The 21,231-nt window shown below is 41.6% G+C and overlaps 1 protein-coding gene across 1 annotated transcript; it reads right to left on the bottom strand.

The window, feature by feature from the left end:
- Positions 1-1,552: 1,552 nt before the first annotated feature.
- On the bottom strand, positions 1,553-20,976 carry ARPP19 (cAMP regulated phosphoprotein 19). Its single transcript, XM_030577581.1, has 3 exons — positions 20,705-20,976; positions 12,269-12,391; positions 1,553-5,269 (listed from the first exon to the last, which is right to left on the bottom strand). The coding sequence occupies exons 1-3, from the start codon at positions 20,747-20,749 to the stop codon at positions 5,099-5,101; spliced, it is 339 nt and encodes a 112-aa protein (XP_030433441.1). The 5' UTR covers positions 20,750-20,976; the 3' UTR covers positions 1,553-5,098.
- Between the last annotated feature and the right edge of the window lie 255 nt (positions 20,977-21,231).

Here is a 21,231-nt window from a genome sequence, read left to right on the forward strand (position 1 = left end):
TTGAAAACTGCATGGTGGAGCTCTACTTAAATATTAAGTAAAATTGCAGCACGAGTTCACCCTTTTATGGAGTGGATTGTATAGGCTTTTGTACACAACTTGGTTTTCACATCACTTATGGTCTTGGATACAAGGCCTCCATTCATATTTGGTCCCACCACCTCCAAAGTGGCAATGCCCATCAGACTTACTGGGTAATCAATACCTCTAGGTATTGATTAGTTTGCCAATACTAGTACCAGCATTCCTTAATATGATCTTTTCAGCAAAGCTGCAGATGGGGTCTTTAGCACAGATATTTTGGTCTAGAGGATCTAAATAAACATAAAAAATGAAGATCAGTACACAGAACTGTAAACTTTGTCCATAGCAATATGGTTGTTTAGGAATTAGGCTAGAACATTTACATTCACAGGATATGCCATTATTTAGAATTTCAGAGAAATCTATATTCTGACAGCAGAAATCTAAACTGTCTATTCTCGCTGGTTAACTACTCAAAGGGCATAGGGACTGCACTGACTTTCAACAGGAATGAAGTCACATCTGTTTCAGCAGGGGCATGAAACTGCAGTACAGTGGAAGAATTTTAAAATTTTGCTGTAAAATAGTCTTGCAACTGGAAAGACTTGCACCTTGCCTTTTGTCACTCTTTGACCGGTTCACTTACACATCAGAGGTTTCATACCAAAGGCTGCATTTATGTGGGAATGTGATTGGCCCACAAATACAACCATGAAAGGTCAGTATTTGCATTCGTTAACAAGGCACACCATTTGAGTGACTAAATATGAAAATATTCTTGGTTTATGGAGTAAGTGAAAATTGAAGATTGAATGCCTTTAAAAAGAGGAAGATTGTTTATATTAACAGGTTTTGGGGGGGGGTGTTTTTGGTTTTTTGTTTTTTTTAGAAAAGGGCTATCAACAAGCTATCAAGTGCAATCTGCTACATTATCAGGCATATAGTAAAATAGATTGGTTTGAGGAAACAGCTGTTCTCTTCTAAACCAAAAAAATACTACCTTTCAGTGAAGTCAGTTGATTTCTCATGCATGGACGTCAGTCTGCCTTCTCCGAATATTCTGAAAGCCTTCCAAAAGGAAGACACATTAAAACATGGTTTCAGCTTAGCGAATTGGTCTTTTCCTATTTAAAGTTACTAGTAAAACTTTGGACATCAAAATGTGGGCATTAAGGGCCAAGTTGAGGTAAGATTACTATCGCAGTGCTGTCTTCTAGATGCAAAGTTAATTCCCACAGAAATCACCTTTGCTCAGAAATGCAAGGCATTGAAACAAGCATTTGTTAAGGAGTTAAAATTTTCGAACAGTACGTTTTAATTGCCTGTGTTAGACAAATAAGCGCTGATATATAAACATGGTTACATTAAGGTAGTTCTGTAGTCCAACATACTAGAAACTGAGGCCCAGTCATACTTTTAGTGATACAGAAGAGCAAGATTTGGGTTCTAGAAATTCTTCATAAAGATTAAGATATGTAAAATGGTTTAGGAGACCATGGTAAAGACAAGACAAATTTGCACATCACAATAAAAACTAAGCAGATCAATTTATTATGTATACTATACAATGTGTATGTTTGTAAGAAGCAATTGACATTTTATCACCTTAACTTCTGGAGTGGGTATAAAGAATATGTCCAACAAAACAGCACTCTTGCGGCCTTTGCACAAACACTGTCCTACAGTACCATGAACAATGAGGGAAGCCTTCAGTGCTATAGGTTTGGGGACATATTTTTGAAGCTGTTAATTAATCCACTTGCAACTATTTTGAATAAAATGTTGGTTCTGCTTGCTAATGTATAATAAACCTACATGAGTACTACTAGCTAATCACTGCCTATCCTTAAAGGCAAGATAGGAAAGGGACTACCAAGCTACAATGCAGATAGATCTCTGAAAAAGGTTATTTATCAAATGGCAAAACTCATATTATACATTATGTACACAAGTTTGGATAGCTTAGTTATCTTGCTAGAGTAAGATGAAGGTAGGTGTAGATTAGCAGTCAAGTTTGATCTACTGTGAAGCGACTATTGTGCTTCACCATTAAGTCTTAATTAATGATCAATAATGTATATAATCAAACTAGCTGTGCCTGCTGCTGAGGTTTATCAGAAGAGGTTAAGGCTCACAAATCAGTCATTCCCTGGTTAGTAAAACAGTACTTCAAATATGTATTTCTCATGGATCATCTATAATGGTATTTGTTACAACTTTAAGAACTGCAAGCCACCGAATGGACAAGCAGCATTTGGTGTCTAATCAATGGTACAAAATAGTGAATTATAGTTGACTGAATGAAATGTTAAATTTAAGCCATTTTTACCTCCCTAAATGTCAAGACAACTCACCCAGTGAATTACTGTGTAGCATCACTGACAATACACATTGAGTCACTTTCAATTGTTAGAATCTTGTTTCAGACCAAATCTTAAATCCTATCAGTAGGTCTAATTTTTCATTTGCTTTCAGTCATACATACAAAAATAAGGAAGGATTTTCACATTAGGACAGACATCTATAAAAAGCAGTTTACTTCTATATATAGATAGATATATTTCCTTGCTATTGTGGTATACACTTATGATATGATAAGACTGTTCTCCTTTCCCAGATTAACTTTTTACTTATGGAAACAGGGTATCAATTTTATTGTTTATTCAGTCTGTTCCCATGAAAAATATTCACAAATCTGTTATAATCTTAATGGAAGATAAGGAAAAAGTGGACTGTAATTAGCATATCCTTAATCAATTACTAGCAAAAAGACCTATAAAAGACACGTAAGAAGGGACAGATTTCTTTGTGATTTGGAAATTCTCTGGGATGAGTGTCCTCCATTGACCACAATGGGGGAGGGTCAAATAAACCTACCATACACATAATTAACATATCTACTGCTACATCTTTTATGAGAGACCAGAATTTTCAAAATGAGAAGTCAATGAGAGCTGCAGATGCTTGGTGCCTATGGAAACGATCAGACTCTTTGGCCATAGTGCATGGTCAAATAGGTCTGAGTTAAGCTTAACTAAGTTTTTCCTCATTTTCTTTGGGATGGGGCATTGAAAAGAAGAAAGATTAGTCTAATTTTTCTTCAATGGTCATTTCCCCCACAAGCTTTTTTTTGAGATGATTACAATACAGAAGATTTTTTAAATGCACATTGTAATTAGAATAATCTTTCATGAATGCTTGTGATGGGGCTAGGTTTACGCAAAGGATTTATGTTGCAGTTTTCCTTTAAGAAGTGAATGACAAAAGCAAGTTATCCAAGACTCTTGTCTTCTTGGAGAGGTGATTTTCGGGGGGAGGGGGAGGAGGAACAATTCTGAACTCCTCCTTTCAAAAGAGGAACTTATAGCCTTGTTGTTAATTGGTTTTTAGTAAGCATTCTAGAGCAAGCACTTCATTAACTAATACCTGATCCAGCTAAAAGAGCAAGTTCTGATTTATATTGTGCCCATGCTCAGTTAGTTTTCTGATATCATGTAATTACATTTATATTTTGGTAGCTTCTAAGTGTTACCTGCTGTATCTAGCAATTTAGGTCCCCATATGACCTGCAATGTCTACAGAGAAAGTGAAATTTATCCTTATTTACTGAAATGACTAACTACAATATTATCAATAGACACATCTTGTGTTAATCGACAGATCTCAGTGTATAATACAAGTTTCTATTCTTGGTGTTGATCAAAACCAGTTAGAGTTTGTTGTGCAACACAAAGAACTAAGATGTCCCATCAATAAGTCTATATATTATATCGCCCACCTTAAGAGTTCAGCAAAACAAGATTTCAAATCCTTTCAATTAAAAATGTTAAATATTCCAAATGCATTAATGCCTGTCAATTTCTTAGTAACCCCTAGTAGTTCTGAAGGCTGTCCTTGAGGGGTTCCCCTTATGACAGTATAGGTTTTCATACATTTATTTCTCTAATTACAAATATCCCACAAAGCATTTCAACTTTAAAAACTATCGATTTAAAAGATACTGAACAGAATGGACACCTGCCTTCGAATGCCCATAAGGTACATAATTCAGATTACCATATATGAACATTGAAGGTTGTTGCACACAAAAAATATACAGCTGCAAAAGCATAAGGTTAAGACCAACTCAATCAAGTGTCTATATTAAGTGTTTCATCAATCCTGGGTATACAAGTTTTTACGTTCAGCAGCAAGATTCTGAGCACATAATTTCAGGCTGAGACTTTCAAAGGTACAGAATTATTTGTGCTTCTGGTTGGCACATTCTGCTTTTTAAAATGTAAAATTAATAGACAATTGCAAAAGGTTGTGCAAAACTATTGTATTTACAAAAATGGCACAAGAGTGAATTCAACAGTCTATGCACATGCACACTTCATTCACATCTTCAACAAAAGTGTGTTCTACACTACAGAACTGAAAAAAATACCAGCTTCAACAGGCAGTTGCAAATAAGCACTAGGTTCACAAGAGTTTATGAGAATGGGCAAATATTGCCCAGGTAAAAGTCTATTGTTAAAGCTGAAACAGGTTTAAGGCCATTCAAGTTCAAGAGCAGATGCACAAATTGAGCCCCGGTATTGTTTTTACACATGCTTTACCTTCTAGCAACTTGTGGTCTAAACCTCTATTTTAGAGAACAAAACAGAAATCAAACACAGAAGAAAAAGCAACACAACAGGTAGTTATATTTACAAACATACTATGTTGCAATTAAGGTGAAATAAGGAAAGCAGAAACATTAAAAATTGTAAAAACTTGCTATTGTCACTTGCTGAAACCAGTCCTACACTAGGAAATAGGCAATATGTACATTTTCAAGTAAATTACTTTACATTGCTCTAACCAAACCTGTCCTTTTTATCAGTGCATTGTTCTCAACTAGTCCAAGTACTACACATTTTACTCTCAACAGTACTCCCTTACAATAGCAGCACACGCTACCACTACCTGCAAAGCTGTCAGTCTCAATGACTTAGTGTAAGGGGGAGGGGGAAGAAAAAAAAAGTGAGGAAAAACTATTCAGGAGAAAATGGGAATGAGAAGATTCATGCAGTTCAGCCATTCTAGTCAGTCAGCCAGCCAGCTTGCTAGCAACAAGAGATGGTTTCCGCTGAGGAAGGTCCTGTGGAGTGGGAATGTGATCACCAGTCACTTCTGTCTTGTCAGGAGCTGCGGTAGGAAGTTGCTTGTTCTTCATTTTTGCTTTAGCCATGTTGTAATCCCCAGAATCAAAGTATTTTTGCTAGAAAAGACAAAAATATTTAAGAATTGAAAAGTTTATCCAATACATGAATTACATCAGTTATTGAACCAAAGACCATTTCAAAATTCAGAAATAGATAACTGAGTGGGAAGATTAAAGCAGTGTTCTTAGAAAGGAGAAGAATGAAGAGTTAAAAAACAAAACTGTTTTCTACCCCATTTGGGGCACAGTAACTTTATTAAACACTCCAAAGTAAAAACAGTATGTTGAGAACATTAAGACAGCAGAGTTAAGCATGGCAGGTGAAGAAACGCTGATAAGATTGCACATGTAACCATAGGTCTGTCCTGTTGCATAAGCACTTTGCTACTGACCATATTTTTCAAAAGAACAAGAGGCTTCATTCACTCTCAAGGACTTCAACCCCCAACCTGAAAAGCTGGTGAGCTAAGTGAACTCCGTAACTCAGAATCATGTACCTCGACAACCAAACTATCTTAGAACGTCCAAAGGATAGAGAGTCTGCTCCAGGAATCCCAGAGCTGTGTTTCCTTAAAAAAAGTGCACCCAGCATATTTAACTAGACTTCACATTATACAGCAAAATTAGTTACGGCCACATTCACAGAAAATCCTTCCTGAGCTGCATGTACTATGGTTAAAATTAAGATTGTGTCACGGTTATTTTTAGTAGAAGTCAGATAGATACACAGACAAACAAAAATTCATGGGAGCAGGTGACTTGTCTGTGATTTTACTAAAAATAACGGGGGTGGGGGCAGAGCTAGGTAGGAGGAATGACAGCAGGAGTTCCATGAGGGGGACTGACAGGCTGAGCCCAATCCCCATGGGGAAGAGGAGGAAGGGGGGACACAGCCCTGCCTCCAGCAGCTGTAGCCACAGGGGAGGCATGCAGCCCTGGCTCCGGAGCTGGCGGAGGTCTCGTAACAATCACAGAATCCGTGACTGCCGTGATTAAATCATAGCCTTAATTATGGTCTTAGGAAAAACAAAAACAAGACAAAAAAATACTGAGGACACACTGAGACACCCCCATACCAGAATATCCCATGGCCCCGTGGTTAGGGCACTCACCTGAGAAGTAAGAGACCCAAGTACAAATCCCTTCTCCATGTCAGGCAGCAGGGGAAATTGAGCCCAGGTCTCCAGCATGCCCTAACCAAAGGTGATAACAGGGATGGTGCCTCTTACTACTGCATTTCTTACAAAAAAAAAAAACCCACCACACACAGCAGCTTCAGTACCTAATTCGAGGAGAGAGAGCATGGCTGCACATCCCAAGTGGAGCTGGCTGACTCCCTCCAGCCCAGACTTACGAACCTAACTCTCTTTGAGGAGTGGAGCTTAGGCACTGGCGTTTCCTACTGGCTGGCTTAGGCAGCTCCCCACTCAGTGTTGTGATTTGTTCTAGTCCCATTCTTAGACACCTAACTCTCCCGATCCATTGAAGGGAGTCCGAGCGTCTAACTCGAAGTTGCAAATTCCACTAGGGCACCTAAATTCCTTTGTAAATCTAGCCCTGAGTGTCTTTGTGATTCCCCCCATAATACTAGTTTTCGCTCTTACATTTCTGTAACAGAAAAGGACAGTGTAGCATTTACTACATTTATGGAAGGGCTAGTGCTCATTGCCTCTGGCCAAACGAAAGTGGTATCAGAGACGAAGCAAAATGGACATAGAAGAAAACTGCCTCCTGAAGACTTGTGGCAGACTGTAGAACCAATTGCTTCAAAACTGAGCCACTGTGCCACATGAACAGAAGTCAGAATATGCAGTGCCATATTTTAAACCCCGTATCAATGGGCTAACAACGATTATGGAAATGTAAACATGTGCCCCATCCTCCAAAATCTAATTACTAACAAAAATTTTGCTTTATTTCCAACAACAATTCAATGTAAGTGTCTTCCCACACTGCATATTAAAAAGAACCAATGAACAAAGAAGGGAAGTGATTATACAGAGAAACCCGCTACACACGGAACACTGTCTAACGCAGAGAATATTGAAAAAAAAACCCAGTAAAATAACAGTAAATAAAACAAATCTGACAATTAAAATTCAGAAACGTGATTTAAGTTGTTAGTGTCCCTTTAAAAGTGAGACATGTAGATGGTTCAAGTCTATGAGAAGTGTCAATACATAACAAGACTGTTCTTCCCAAATATTAATTGGCTGTATAAGGATGGTCTTTGTTTTACTTATAAAAAACAGACAGTTGGGAGTGGAGAGAATCTGCAATGACAACCCCTTTCCTCAGTCCGGTTACATTTTGACAACTCCACAAAGAAAAGGCTATAGATTTACAACTTTGATATTTAAACCACAACTTGAACCTACTTTTATAGTGGCTGGAGCAGGCAAACCAAATGTTACTGCTACCCATTAGGTCTCAGCTAATGGCGTTTAGTAAACTAAACTTTTCATCTTTTTCTGGCTTTATTTTTTGCTGCAAAGTGTCAAACATAATCCGGGAACCTGCTGTCCCATTCACTGCATATATTGTAAAGAAGATTCTCTACTTCAGCCCCAGATTTGCCAGTTTTGAGGCTTATGTGACTATTTTTAGGTTATACAAGGAGGCCAAAAATCAGACTTAAAATTAAGCTTCTAGTAATGGAGAAAGTTTTCCTCCATAATCCATATCACCTCTGGAACAGATTACCCTATTTATAGGTTTATAAATTCAAGCCAGTTGGAAGTTAAATACTGTAGAACATGTAATTCACTAGTTAAGTGTTTAATACAGAGAGCACATTACACCCATGCTCAGTGTTCTGTATTAACTACTAATTCATTTCTAGGAGAAGTTTGAGGTACTGGTTTCAACTGTGAAGCCCTGAACAGCTTGAGCCCTGACTGCCTCTCCATTAAGTATGATAGCAGCTGCAATATACAGTGCCTGGGCTAACAGAATTACCTGGGAAGGGCTGGTGATGGGGGGCTCTGGAATTTGCATCCTGACCTTGGATTGCCAATGCATTACAGTCACCAAATCTGTGTTATCCCAAGAGTATTAGGCCAGGTCTACACTGTGAAGTTAACTGGAAAACCCTCCCAGTGCAGCCTTTTTGCTAGTATAACATACACCAGTTCCCTAAGTAAAATAAACTATAACCAGCAAAAGCATATCAACCATAACGTCCTTCGCAGTGCAACATTATATTTAACGGCAGTGAATAGTTCGAGACACATGAGCACATACTTAGATATTCTGTTTAAAAACAAATGTTTTCTCTGAGCATAAGAATTGAATGAACATGTTCACTGTACTCTAACATCATACAAAAAACTCTAAACTCAGATTCTGTGAGGATAACCTGGGAACACACCTCCATGCACTTACCTTACATGTATGGATTGCATAGGTGAACTATAATAACGTGGTTAACCATTCCCAATTCAGCCTCATTTATACTGGCTTCAACTACTGGGCAAGATCCTGAGCCTACTCTGGCTGACCTGTACTGCTCCAACAGCAAAGCACCAAAAAGCGATCTTAACTCCTACCTGAGAATTGCACTCATGTGGCAAAGGACTTGTGCAGCAGGTGTTCCAGCTCATGGTACAGGAAAAAAGGACATTCAGAAAGTTGCTGTCATGGGGTCACCAGGGCGATGCTCTAGAACTACTCCATACGAAGCCAGCCAGGACTCTGGAGGAGCATGCATCCTTTCTCTCAGCATACTGTCTCCAGGGCAAGAAGCTTACACAGCTTAGACCTTTCTGGGTCTGACCTTGGAGCATTCAGCATCCCCTTCCACACTGTGCACTTCCCGCAGTGAGTCTGCCCGGGCAGACCTTCTGGGGAAGCCAGAGCACCCTGCATCCTAACTCTGCAGTCAGATGTGACTCTCCGTCAGCTGGTTTATTAGTTGACAGGAACACAGCATAGGACAGAACTTGTTAGCACAGAAATCAGTGACTTTCAGCAAAGTCCATCTTGGAGAGCCCAGACCCAGGGTTCTGGCCCTCCCTCTGCGCCCCAAGCGGCCCCTGTCCTGCCTGTTGCGCCTCCTCCAGCCTTTGTCTTGCTTCCCAGGCCAAGAGTCATCTGATCACATCACCCTCCTGGGTCTCAGGTTACGAAGGGGTGGCCATAGCATCTGTGCAGGCAGTTAGAGTAGCCCCCAGAAAAGTCTCACACCCTTATTCCCACCACTTAGACATTGGTGCAATATACAGGGAAACAGACACGCACAGCATTCATGCAAAACAATAAGACTCACAGAGGCTCAAATATAACATAACAAGGGAAAATTCCCACTACGTCACAGCTGTTACCTCCCACCAATTTGGGGGGGCCATTAACTGCCAACACAACTTTGCATTGGCTGGTACGTGGGGGATTAAAAATGGCTGGAAGTCACTTTCATATGCCCCTCCCAGTTGGGCTGCACAACAAACAATAAAAGCTAGGATGCTATAGATCTGAAGGTGCATGTACTGCCAGGAGTTGCAGAAGCTTGCACAACACCCGGCATACCATGACTGCTCATCTGATAACAGAGGATACTTTACATAGTGCCTTTCACACAAACATATTGAACAGTTTACAGATGAGTGAATGAAAGCACAAAATAGATGAGATACTGGCCCAGCGTAAAAAACAAACCACCAGCTGAGTTGGGAACAGTACAGAAGTGCTGACTCATTCCATACTATTCTACTCATTAGATCAGTTCTCTACAGGCTGGGGTATACATTTATGACTACAATACCTGTGATGTGCACAGTACAATGAACACATTTCAATGAATCACTGTGGTCTTCATGTAGCTACTCAGAATTTGGGAGAATATTTTTCAAGAGCAGCCACTACTTTTGGCAATCCTAAAACAGGAAGGATGAACAAACATTTCCCATGGCTTTTACTGCTTGTGACGTTATCTGATTAAAATAGGCCCATACAGACCAGTGTATGGTTTTCAAATTTTTTTCCTGGCAACCCAGTTGAAGAAAATTGTTGATGACTGCGATCTAATGGAGCTGGGGATGAATGGTTTGGGGTGTGGGAGGGGCTCAGGGCTGGGGCAGAGGGTTGGGGAGCAGGGAGTGAGGGGGTCAGGAATGAGGGGCTCCAGGTGGGGTGCAGGCTCTGAGGTGGGGCCTGGATGAGGGGTTTGGGGCACAGGAGGGGACTCCGGGCTGTGGCAGGGGGTTGGGGTGCAGGAGGAGGTCATGTCTCTGGGCTGGGATGAGAGGGTTGGGGTGCAGGGTTACCTCCAGCAGCTCCCAGTCAGCGGCGCAGCCAGGGTGCAGAGGTAGGCTTCCTGTTTGTCCTAGCACCATGGACCGCGCTGCACCCTGGAAGATGCCAGCAGCAAGTCCAGCTCCTAGGCAGAGGTACATAAGCAGCTCTTGCCTGCAGGCACCATGCCCACCAACAGGAGTGCAGAGCCGGTGCCTTGTGGCACCCCTGCCTAGGACCCGGACCTGCTGCTGGCCGCTTCTGGGGCGCAGCGCGGTGTCGGAACAGGTAGGGACTAGCCTGCCTTAGCTGGGCTGCACTGCCGAAAGGACTTCTAAAGGCCCAGTCAGTGGTGCTGACCAGAGCTTCTGCGACCCAGTCCCTTCCATTCTGTGACCCAGTTCCGGATCGCAACACATAGTTTGAAAACCACCAATATAGATCATTGTTGCAACCACTGTTATACATTTGCAACAAATCTTGTACAAGAGGTTGTCAAGTGAGGTGTCTATGAAAAGGTTATGAGTTGCTGGTTATGCTTATGCTATCTGTATGCATGTATCGTTTTTGTATTTGAAGTTAGGAATATTGGCTTTATACCTGTATTTCAAATGTTTGCTCCTAGGGTAATTAACAAGGTAGTTAGCCAACACATCATGGAGGGACTGTTCAAATTGAGTGGCCCATCAAAAGGACACTTAACTTACAATGGACCATGGGAGATGCCCATCTACACTGAGTGGACTGTCCTGTAAACATGCTGTCCGGAGTACAGGTAATGGCTTCCTGCAATGACAGAGTGAAACTGGGCAGGGACATGCGACTTGCCCATGTGACTCCAAACTCCCATCTTTTACCTGTAATTTTCTACTAGCTGTGCTGAGGGGTTGTTTTTTTTTTTGGTGGAAACAATGGGTTTCCCACCACATGGCAGAGGATATAAAATGCCCTGGAAACCCCTCCATTTTGCCTCTATCATGCTCCAGCCTCTTTCCTGCTCAAGCCTCTGGACTATGAACTTATCCTAATTGGAGCATTCTAATCAATGGACTGAGGAACTTACCATGATTTGGAAGCAGCCAGAGACTTGACTTAAGCCAGCAGTTTATTCCATCACTGCTACAAGTCTGAACCAAGAACTTTGCAATTACTGTATGTATGTGATTCCTTTAACCAATTTTAACTCTCACCTTTCTTTCTTTCTTTCTATAAATAAACCTTTAGATACTAAAGGATTGGCATCAGCATGATTTTTGGGTAAGATCTGAGTTATATTTTGACCTGGGTGTGTGGCTGGTCCTTTGGGATCCGAAGAACCTTTTATTAGATGAGACTGGGTGTAAAGAACCATTCATCTCTAAATCCAGTGTTTTCGGTGGTAATACAAGGACTGGGATGCCCAAGGAAACTGCTTTTATGACTTCTGTTTCACCACACTGGCTAACAAGAAGTTCACTTTTGTTGCTGGTCTAGTATAACCCATGGGAGATTAGCCACCAATCTTAGGGTTTATCTGCCCTATTTTCTTAGCAGGTCGTCCTGAATTTGGCATCCTCATTTGTGACCCACTTAGGCACGGTTACACTGCTATAGTGTAAAAAGTTACTGACTTCAAAAAACAACATTAAAGGATTTTGAACACTGCATGGCTTTAGTCTAGGGTAAGAGTACAGAGCATTACTCTCTGGCTCAACAAAAACCTTAGCAGCTTGTATGCGTTATCTGCATAAGTATGGTGGTGGTGGTGGGAGAAATCACAGCAATAAGCATTTCACATTTACTTTTCTATGCTATGAGACTTGTATCAATTTACAAAACAGAACTCACTCCTTTCTGAAGCCTCTTCCTCAAGAAATCTGAACCCCCAGGCTTTTGGCCTAGATGAGGGTATCTTGCTTTCAATTTTGCTTCTTCAACTTTTTCTGGACTGATCACCTTATCTTCCATTTCCTGAAACATATGCAATTAAAAAAATTATTTCTGTAAACACCTATGCCAGAACTCCCCCACTATGCAATTCAATAGCACACTGATCCATGTTAGCCATCTGATGCCACAAACCATTAGAGAGGATTTGACTAGACACTGTTCAGCATTTTTCTAAGAGCTTTGATTGCAGCAACTACAGAGTGTCCCCCTCTCCTATCTTAAAATTAAATATACAAGGCAAAAAAGAGATTCCTGCTGTATCTCACAGGACTCCCATTTTACAAACAGCTGATAACACTGTATCAGCCAATGTATCCAATTTCATAGAGCAAGTGTAATGGTTCAAAAACTTTTGAAGTCTATATAAGTGCCAGTAGGACCTTTTCCAAGCATCCCTCCTGCATCCTACTTAAAGCTGCACAAAAAAAGATCTGTGTAGATGTTAGTTTGTGATGAGACTCCTCTTTCATGACTGTACTATAGCTATGGAGTATTAGCATCACCCCACACTGCATACAGATATCAGAATAGTACAGCTCTGAAACCTTACCTGCCATTTTAGTCAGGAAATTATAGCACATTTTTAGATACTGGCTTTTTATGGAATACTAATGAATCTATAAGTAGTCTGATATACGTTCCAACAGATTTCCACAGGCTGATACAGTACAAGTTTAAGATTGAGTAATGTCCATCGCACCGATGGAACAGACTGATGCATACAACAGATCAAGTGATTCAACATTTTAAAGATGTCTACTCTACAGACACAAGAATTTGTGGCCTCTTGTTTCTCAACATCACCCTCTATATTTCTTATTTGCTCATATTATATGTATATATAAAAGAGCACGTGCATATCTTCCAGATGCATGAAATCATTATCAGACCAATCATTTTCAGAAACAAGTATTTTCTTCTATTCAATACTGTTATGTTGATGTTACTTTCCAATGCAGAGGCCAAGCTTAGACTATTTCTGGTATTCAACCAGGGCAAGATTTTGGGGAGGCCCTTTTGATTTAGGCTGGTTGATGTTGCTTTTAATCGGGAAGGCTGGCTAAATGCTCCTCTTGTGAAAGGCAAGCAAGACTTTTGGACAAGTAGTAAAGGGATGAAAACTCTCACTGAGATTGTCACCCAACTGCATCCAGCTCATCTTTAAAAGTTACCATAATTAAAGCCTCTCTCTGGTATCATTCTTTCCCTTGTTACCTCTTTGGAAAGCCAGAGGATTCACCACATGCAATATTTTCCTGTCCAAACACAACTCAACAGTGGAGAATTGTGAGACACTCCCAACTTAAATATACTGGAGAACTAGATTACACAATTACATTAAATTCAGTTTGTTAAGATTGTGCAAAAAGACTGAACTTCCTCACATACTGATGGGCTCCGAATTTGCAGGATCTTGTGAGGAAGGACTTTGGAATCTTCACAGAAAATTCAATGACAGCATAGGCACACCATGCAGGAGCACTTGAACCAGTCTATTGCAATACATTAATGAACCAGAAAGCAGCCAGTTGGTAAATAGATATAGAAGACCTATCAAGTCATCTAACCCACCTCACTGCCAAGGCAATGTTGTACCCTCCAGCACATTTTTCTGTTTTGTCTAGTTTTAACAGTCCCATGAAGTTGCACTGAACAGTAAATGGCATCTCATTTGGAGGTTGAACTAATCAAGATATCTTTTCATATATAAAGATCACTTCCAACAACAGTGCTGTGATGCTGACAGATCAGCTCAGGCCAGAGCTATAGGCCAATTCACTTGTGTGTGAATATCAAAGGAGTTAAATGTAGTAGCATATATTCAAGGCAATTCATTTGTGAGTTAACAGAGCTCAAAGGAGATGTTAATTGTATTGTTTTTGCCCGTCTATATCCTGTTGCTTACTATTACATTTACATTATACAGGCCTGGTAATTAAATAACTCTAGATCAAAGTATGTGTTAATGAAGAATATTCAGGTGTTAGAACTTCATGAAAACTAACAGAATGTTACTTGTATTGTTTTCACTTATCTTTCCTATTATATTGTAATAGCAGGCATTCACATTATGCATATCCTACTCCTGGGGGAATTCTGCACCACTGCGCACTGCAGAAATTAATGTTGTGTGTGCAGAATTTCCTTTCCCCCCCCACAGAAATGGGCTGCAGTGCTGCTGGCCGCCACTAGGGACCACTTGACCTGGCAGAGACCATTTCACACATAGAAGACGCTGCTGGGGAGGGACCTACAGGGTTCCCAGGAGCTGCAGTTCCCAGCGTGCCTAGAAGGAAGGAGGTGGTGGTGCACAGGAAACTCCACATAAGCCTAGGACTGAGCATCAAGCTGTTTCTCCCTCTGGATCCCTGAGCTCTGAGGAGTGTGGGGATGGGTGTCTGGGCTGGGAGGAGCCCACAACTGAGATCTGTGAGTGTGGAAGGGGGCGCCATTTAGCTGGGCTCTGGGGGAAAGGGGGTGGGTGTCTGGGCAAGGGGGGGCCCTCTCCGGCTGGGCTCTAGGAGGCACGTAAAGGGGTTGCAGGTATCTGGGCCAAGAGGGCCCCACAGCTGGTCTCTGGGGGGGGGAGGGGTTGTGGCTATTTGGCCTCCCAGCTGGGCTCAGCAGGGGATAGGGAGAGGCGGCAGAGAAACAGGAACTGGGTTGTCACAGGGATTTCTTTAACTCTATTCCTGGGGAAATTCTTTGTGTGTCACAGACATACCTGCTGAAAGGTATTTTGAAATAAATAAATAAATAAATAACCAAAATAATTGAAACTGATGTGATTATGTAGTGTTATTTCTGACAAATAAAATTTGCAGAATTTTAAAATATTGTGTGCAAAAAGTATTTTTTCTGGCACAGAATTCTCCCAGGAGTAATATTCCTGTAAGTGGAAATGCTAATTCAAAGTAGTTGGCCATTATGTGAGTAAAAACAATTATCAAATTATTGTACGGACAAGAATTCAAAGGAAGATCCTTTACCTCTGACTGTTTCGATTTTAAGGGGGTAGAACAACTGAACAAAAAAAAAGATGGAGATCCCTAGAGTTATTCTGGGTAGCCCTGAGAAGACTTTGGAACACTGGCAGATTACTACATCTCTGCTATCATTTTGGATTTACAAACTTTGACTCACAGGCTAATATATTTTACCTGCTTTAATCTCTCAAAAACTCATTTCTTTTTCTTAGCTAATAAAACTTTAGTTAATTAGAGAATTGGCTGACAGCATTGTCTTTGATGTGAGATCCAGAGTATGAACTGATCTGAGGGCAAGCGACTGGTCGTTTGGGACTGGGAGAAACCTGATGTGTGATTTTTGGTTTGTGAGACCCTTAACTCAAAGTTCAGTTTGTCTGAGTGGCAACATGGGCTGGAGAAGCTAAGGGGACTTCATTGTAGTACTGATATAGCGATTCAGGAGTTCACGTTTATTACTGGCTTGGTGAAATCTAATTATAGAACATACCAGGTTGGAGTGCCTGCCCTGTTTTCTGACAGTCTGACCTAAGATTGGAACTAACAGTTGTGAGCCACTCCAGTGTGTAGACAGAAGTTTGATACCCAATTGAACACAATACCATCACTTTGTACAAAACCATGTGTTTTCCCAGGAAGTCTTCCATGCAAGTTCTGAAAAGCTCTGACAGCTAATAGCTTGTGAGTCCTTCTTATTATAGCTATAGATTGATGATGTTTGGTAAATGTGACCCTCGCACAGCACCTTTACTCAGCTTAAAGCCAGAAAAGACAGAACATTTAAGACAAATATGACATTTAAGACAATAGGCAGACAAATATCTTCATGTAGTGGCATTAGTAAATGAGGACCAACATCCAATATAAATACACTGTCTTGCTGTTTCTTAAAGGAAACTCAGCTTGTGCTAGTTTACGTGTTGACAAGCTAGCATATTACCATAAAGTCAACAAACAGAATTTGCATTTATGCTACTGTAGCAAAACTAATTAAGTGTATTAATACCTGAACAGGATGCAAAATATGGTTGTCTACTACTGATTTGAACAGTGGAGACCCATAAATCAATGGCATTAGTGAATTCCGGAAAAGGATACATTCTCTAGACATGTTACAAAAAGCAAAATCCAGGCAGATCTTTGACAGCTTATTTGGAGGAAGGACATGTACAACTGACACGTTTCTGAATTAGGCAGCCGTAAGGAAGCATGCAGACTCTCTAAAGGAATTAATTCTGCAACCCTTTATTAAGTAAGGCCACGTCCAGACTAGGGTATTAAAATCGGTTTTAGATACGCAACTTCAGCTACGGGAATAACGTAGCTGAAGTCGAATTTCTAAAATCGAGGTACTCACCCGTCTGGACGGCGCGGCATCGATGTCCGCGGCTCTCCGTGTCGATTCCGGAACTCCGTTCGGGTTGATGGAGTTCCGGAATCGATGTAAGTGCACTCGGGGATCGATACATCGCGTCCAGACTAGACGCGATATATCGATCCCCGAGCAATCGATTTTAACCCGCCGATGCCGCGGGTTAGTCTGGACGTGGGTTAAGATAAACCAAGATGTCTGACATACAATACACTGTCAGGGCTTGTCTACACTTACCCAGGGATCCACGAGCGATGCATCAGCGGTCGATTTAGCAGGTCTAATGAAGACCTGCTAAATCGACCACAGACCACTCTCTCCTTGACTCCTGTACTTCCCCAGATCGAGAAGAGTAAAGGGAGTCAACAAGAGAGCATCTCCTGTTGACATCACGTATTATGGACCCCACAGTAAGTAGATCTAAGCTATGCAATTTGAGTTACGTGAATGGAGTAACTGAAGTCGACGTAGCTTAGATCAATTTTTCCCTGTAGTCTAGACAAGGCCTCAGACAATGAAATTTTGGAGCAGAGATCAGAATGCACAGCTTCCTTTTCCCTATCAGGACAAAAAAAAAAAATCTAAATATGCAGATGTACAGTTTCTTCTAATTATATGACTCAAAGAAGTGACTATCAGTTCTTCTCAAACTATAGTTTGCTCAATGAGAATAGCAGAACAAAACATCGAGAGTACTCCAAAGGGAGATTTTACAAAAATAAAAATCTGAAGACCAATAAATTGAATCCAAGATAAACTGCTGTGGCAAAAGCAGTTATTTAAACAGGAGTAAACTGCAGCTTCTCAGGAGAGGCTTCTTGGACATATGAAGCTCTAAGGCTAGACAAAATGAACTGACAAAGCCCATTGTCATTCTTTGGCAAATGACAGGTATTTTGTAATAGGGCACCTCCTTCCCCACCCACAAATTTTACACCAAACACAATAAACTGGTCTGCGTGTCTTAAGTTTCAAGTTATTTTTAGCCCTTATTTAACATTTTTTATTCCTCTACTCTAACAAGCATACAGTAAAGGTTTCTAAAATGTAACTCTTTCAACTAGAAAAACTTCTGATGATTTAACAATCCCTGCCCAATTCAGATTATCAGCCTATATCCAAATACAAGAGTTATTTGAAAGTCAGATTTTCACAGAAGATAGTGTTGCAAAATAAAAAGTTTATAATCTAAAGAATTGTCCGAGTTTCAGTTCTAAGTGTTAACTGAATCAGGGTTTATTTCTGTGCTTCCAGAGCTTTGTAGGATTTTTTTCTCTGGGTGCATAACTTTAGTGATACAGAGATACTACAGTTCTAATACAATAACATTCTGATAATCCAGTCTAGAACAGTGACATTTTCCCAGGCAAAACACTGCTAAATCTTTCAGGCAATATTTCTCATTTCCTGCTACAAAAGACAACATTTGATTTGCCCTGTGGAAATACTGGTGATGACTGTGCAAACTGCTTTCCTGTCTTGTCACAGGGTTCCTGCGTTTGTTCATGGCACATAAAATCAGTGAGAGACTGAACATCAAAGATGTGACAATATGTACAGATTTTAAAGCAAGTAACCCTGAAAAAGTTGTTAATTTACTATTAGTTGACAATTGGGAAGAGGGCAGGGCAAGATGTCCCCAGCTCCCAAATGAAACACCTTGAGGGTGCACAAATTAAACTACTAGTCAATAAAATCTAGTATGCAGTTTATTAAATGTTTTTAATTCCATTAATACAACTTTGTAACAATTACACATACAACATCCTAAGAGGATGCAAATCAAATTTGAGTTCAGTTTTTATAATTCAAAGTTTGTTCTTATAAATTTCTTTGACTTGGACTATTAAACTAGATTGGGTCTATTTCAAATCAATTTCACAGTGGAACTACAGCACCAGAACAGTGATCCAGGATTTGGTTTCAAAACAATCTCCATAACATGTTTAAACTTTGAAGATTTCATATTGATATTTGGTTAATATCGTAAAGTTTTCAGCCTGTGTCAACTGCTTGAAATAGAACTCTAAAAAAGATATAAGCTATATTGTTGCATAATTTAGTATTAAGAATACTCACATATACAGAGCTATTCTGATAGAGATGCATAGTCTGAAATGTGTGTTTTAGTATATTTTGGATAGCAACACTGTCCCGTTAATAGTTTTTCCACAAATGTTTTCCAATTTTAAGAACATTAAGCTAAAAATTGTACTTGTTTTAGGAAGTTTGAACTGGTTAAGGTCTTCATTAAGACATTTCAATCAGTTAACATTACCCCAAACCCTTTCTACCTAGTTCAGCTGGTTCGGGTCAGACACAAGAAAATAGATGGATGATGGCAGAGCTTTGTCTACACTCCAGAGCTTACAGTGATAAAGCTGTACGGATTCAGCTGTGCCACTGAAAGGTCTTCCATGTAGCTGCTCAATGCCAATGAGAGAGAGCGCGAACTTCCCCATTGGCATAATTAAACCACCCCAATGAGCAGCAGTAGCTATGCTTGTGGGAGAATGTTCCCTGCTGACATAGGGGCGTCCACACTGACACTTCTGTCAGCATAACTAATGTTGCTCAGGGGTGTGCTTTTTTCACATCCCTAAGCAACCTAAGTTATACCAACAAAAGTGCTAATGTAGACATATATTTGCTCTCAAGACTATCACCTAAATTTAGACTGGGGTAAAAAGTCACAGCACTTCAGCACAACAGAAGTGATTCCATAACTTAAGTTCAATTAGGAAAACATGATAAACACAAAAAAACAAAAAAAAAACATGTATTGTTGCTATATGGTCTTGCATTGCAAACATTACAAGCCTAAAAAGAAGAGAGACTTTTTGTAGTCCAAATCAAGGGGAAAAAAAGCAAAGACAGCATAAAACTAGGGAAGCTAGATTCCAGTTTTCAAACTCCAAGATGCTATAAGTAACAGACGTAATGTTTTAAAGTTGGCCAATGATTTCTTTTAAAATGGCCATTTTCAATGATGACAGGTCATAAGTATGGTACAGCAGTTTTGTCTTGGATGCTCTCCATTTTTTATGGTCTCTAGGAAAATCTGAGAAAGACACTCAAGATGCCTGCTGCTCCTTGAGCCACTCAGCAATTAGGATGCTGGTAAAATGGTGGATAGTTTCCTGCAACCAAGGCTGCACATGAAAACCTCAGACCCCTAGAACATAGACGACTACAGAGACTAGCTGGGGGAGAGGGAAAGGCCCTGGGAGTAATGAGGAGAGGGAAAGTGATCATTCCCCGCAGCCCCAGGCATATTAATGGTTTATTTATCAGAAGAATAAAATTCCTCCTTGTGAAACAATGTGCAAGGGTCAATATCTTAGCGTTTTTCACCTCTCAGCCATGTTAAGCTATAGAGTCGGGGGCCTACAACACCCTGCTCCGCTTACAGTCACACATCCCAGCTGCCCGCAGACAGCAACATCCCCCGGGACAGAGCTCAGCACGGGTAAGCCCTGATCCTGCAGTGGGCCGCTGCGCTTCAATGCAGGAGCCGGGGCAGGGGGCTGCGCGCCACGCCACCCTTCCTGCGGGGAAGCAGCCTCCGAGCTAAGAGCTCGCGTACACCCGCTCCCGAGGGGCCTCCCCAGCCAGGATCAGCGACGGCAACGCGCCCCACCGAGACAATCCCCGTCCCGCAAGGAAGCCGGCCTGCTGCCCGGCAGCGGCCACCGCGCTTAGGGGGCTCCCCTCAATCCCTCGCCAGGAGCAAAGCGGGGCCTCCGCGCGGGCAGAGCCGAAGGGCAGCTCAGGCCCGGGGCCCCGCGCCCCGATGGAATCAGCGGCCCCCGCAGGCCGGGAAAGGGGAGCGTCAGCCGCCAGAGACAGAGCACGCTGCAGAGCCAGCCGGGCCGCAGCTGACCCGGCCCCGAGGGCGGTCGGAACCGACACAGCTCCGCAGAGAGCAGCCGCCCTCCCACACGTGCCCTGAGGAGACACGACCCGGCCGCCCACCTTCTGCTCCTCGGCCGAGGCGGACTCCGGGCTCTCGGCGGACATAGCACCCCCAGCAGCAGCTGCAAGAGAAGGAGACGGAAGGAAGAGAGAAAGAACAGCCGCCTCCGTCCTTCGCTACCACCACCAGACCTCACACCGATCGCCTCCCGCACAAGATGGCCGCCACGCTTACGACGGCGAGCCGGCGGGATCAGACTTCCTCCGCTCTCACACTCCCCAGTAACTCAGCCAACCCGCTGCTCAACCCAGCGGCAAGGGAGAGCGAATAAGCAGAAAAGAACTTTCCTACTTCCGCATCTCTCTACCGCGACTTCCACCTTTAACGTCATATCCGCCCCCCTCTGCAGATGTATAGTGGGAGTTGTAGTCTAACCTTTAGGGTGGCTACTACTTCCTGTCCCCGATTATACCATTTCGAGAGAAGAGAGCAAGGTGGACCTGCGTTAAAACTGCATTCTAGCTAGGGTGACCATATTTCCCAAAGGGAAAATGGGACACTGCATGGGGCTGGCCCAAGCCACTTG

This window comes from Gopherus evgoodei, chromosome 10 (assembly GCF_007399415.2).
Source record: "Gopherus evgoodei ecotype Sinaloan lineage chromosome 10, rGopEvg1_v1.p, whole genome shotgun sequence".
NCBI classification, from domain to species: Eukaryota; Metazoa; Chordata; order Testudines; family Testudinidae; genus Gopherus; species Gopherus evgoodei.